Genomic DNA, 2,793 nt, shown 5'->3' with positions numbered 1-2,793 from the left:
ATCCTCCTGGGGTTCTCAGAGAATTTAACCATTTGATTGATGTTCTAAGTATTACTAATATACTAGTTTTGAATGGAAGTCACACTTGGTGTAATAATCAGTTTGGTAGGCAAATGATTTATGGCCAATTGGATAGAGCTCTTATGAGTGATGCTTGGCATAACTCCTTTCCTGTATCTCAAGTATTGTTAGCCTCTCATTTAATTTCTGATCACTGGGGATTGTGCGTGCAATGTCAAGTGCTTCAGGCCCTAAACCATTCAGATTTCTTCAAGTGTGGAATACTCAACCTGCAATTTCTCAAGTGGTGGAAGAGGCTTGGAAGAGGAAAGTTAAAGGAGAACCAATTCAAATTTTGTGGCAAAAATTGAAGATCACAAAGGCTGCAGTTAAAAATTGGAATACAATGAAGTTTGGTTCTGTGTTTGAGGGTGTTTGCAAAGCTAGAAGTAATCTTGAGGCCTGCCAAATGGAAGTTCAGCAAAATCCAATGGATGTTGAGAGTATCCAGAAGGAATTCAATGCTAGGATGGAATTTGAATCTGCTTTAACCAATGAGGCTGTGATCCTTGCTCAGAAGGCTAGAATTAAATGGGTTAAAGACCTTGACAGAAATTCAAAGTTCTTTTACCAAAAGATCAAGCAACATAGAGCATGTAATAATATCACAGTGTTGGAGGATGGGGATGGAGTAATCACTCATGACTCAAATATTATTCAGGAGAGGTTGATTGACTATTTTAGGGAGCTATTTACAGAACATGATTGCGCTGATATCCATGTATCAAAAAATTTTATTAGGAAGAAACTATCAGTGGAAGATGCTACTGCCCTTGAGGTTCCTATCACTAGGTTGGAGGTCAAGCAAATTGTATTTGGCATGGGAGCTGATAGAGCCCCTAGACCTGATGGGTTTACATGAGGTTTTATCAACAATACTGGAGAATTGTGGGTGAAGATGTCACTAATGCTGTACTTCAATATTTTCAAAATCCAACTTTGGGAAAAGGTATTAATAGCACCTTCATTACACTTATACCAAAGAAGAAAGAAGCTATTAAAGTTGGGGAGTTCAGACCTATTTCTCTATGCAATGTTTTGTATAAAGTTATCACTAAGATTCTTGCAGTTAGATTAAGTGAGTCTTTTGGAAATTTGGTGGGACAAGAACAAAATGCTTTCATTAAGGGAAGGAAAATCCAAGATAACATAATTTTGGCTCATGAATTGCTGAAAGGGTTTGGTCACAATCATACCAAACCAACCATTACATGGAAGGTGGACATCAAAAAGGCCTATGATTCAGTTAAATGGGATTTTTTAATCCAGTTGTTGAACAAGTTCGGTTTTGGTAATAGATGGATTGGGTGGATTAAAGAATGTATCTCAACTGTTTGGTTCTCTTTGCTGATAAATGGAAGTTCTGCCGGGTATTTCAAATCAAGTAGGGGGTTAAGATAAGGTTGACCCTTATCTCCTCTTCTTTTTACCTTGCTTATAGAATACTTATCAGGAATGTTTGCTTTTGAAGTTAACAGAGGTAATTTAGTGATTTCTGAGGCTGCCAGAATGGCTGAGGTGCCTGTTTCACATCAACTCTTTGTAGATGATTTGTTGATTGTAGGTAGAGCTAACTTGGGCAGTGTTGTAACTTTGAAAAGGCTTATGAAACAATTCGAATGTACCTCTGGTCTGGGGGTTAATAAAGAAAAATCTGAAGTTTATTTAACTAGGACAGTAAAGAGAAGCAAAACTATACTTTCTATTCTTGGTTGCAAGCTGGGTAAACTTCCATTCAAGTACATGGGATTAGAGATTGCAAACCTCTTATTGAGAAAGTGATTGCATCTACCATTACTTGAGCAGGGCTAAAGCTTTCATTAGCTGGGAAAGTGGAGTTGGTGAGGGCAGTGATCACTCCTCTGGTGTATTACTGGGTTTCTGTTTTTTCTTTGCCCACCACAGTGATCAATACCATGGAAAGAAGGACGAGAAACTTCATTTGGGGGCATAAGGATAATGTGAGAAAGCTTCATGGTTTAGGGTGGAAGAAAATTACTGCTCCTAAAGCTGAAGGTGGATTTGGTATTTGAAGATTAATGGACATCGACAAGGCTGCAAAGTGTTCTCTTGCCTGGGATTTCCTGATTTCAAAAGACAGATTATGGGTGGCTTGGTTTAGAAATTGTTATGCTAGAAATACAGCTCATTGGCAAGCTGTAGTTCGTGATATTTATTCATCTACCTGGAAGAACATTGTTGCAGTCAAGGAGGTGATGTTGTTAGGATGCAGTTACAGAATTGGAGATGGCTCTTCCATAAAGCTGTTCTTAGATCCTTGGTGTGAAGGCTTTCTATCCCATAAATTTAGTTATAGGATGTTAAGAGCTTTGTATCCTGTGAAGGACACACCCCTAAGTTATTTAATTTCTAATAACGCTTGGGATGTGGATAAATTTACTGCTGATCTTCAGGAGATGCTTTAGTTTTGCAGTCAGTATAGTATTTTTGGAGGTTCAGACAAAGTGTTGTGGCAGAGGGCTGAGTTTACTTTCAGAGCTGCGTGGGAGGTTTGTAGGGTTACTATTCCAGAAGTTAATTGGTTTATTTTGTGTTAGAATGGGGGAAGACCTCGTTGGTCAGTGCATGCAGTGTTAACACTTCAGGAAGGGATTTTAACACATACCAATCTCCAAAGAAGGGGAGTTCAGTTAGCTTCTAGATGTGCCTTATGTTTGGGTAATGTGGAGAGCACTGAGCATATGTTCTGTCAGTGTGAATTGACAAAGCTGG

The 2,793-nt window shown here is 38.6% G+C and overlaps 1 protein-coding gene across 1 annotated transcript; it reads left to right on the top strand.

Moving 5' to 3' along the window:
- Window positions 1-232: 232 nt before the first annotated feature.
- Window positions 233-922, top strand: LOC132296405 (uncharacterized). Its single transcript, XM_059794607.1, has one exon. The coding sequence runs from the start codon at window positions 233-235 to the stop codon at window positions 920-922; it is 690 nt and encodes a 229-aa protein (XP_059650590.1).
- The last annotated feature ends 1,871 nt before the right edge of the window (window positions 923-2,793 follow it).

Source organism: Cornus florida, unplaced genomic scaffold (assembly GCF_030987335.1).
Source record: "Cornus florida cultivar Cherokee Brave unplaced genomic scaffold, ASM3098733v1 CherokeeBrave_3.0.0_Hap2_Chr02, whole genome shotgun sequence".
Lineage (NCBI taxonomy): Eukaryota > Viridiplantae > Streptophyta > Magnoliopsida > Cornales > Cornaceae > Cornus > Cornus florida.
This window is presented reverse-complemented; position numbering and strand designations above follow the sequence as displayed.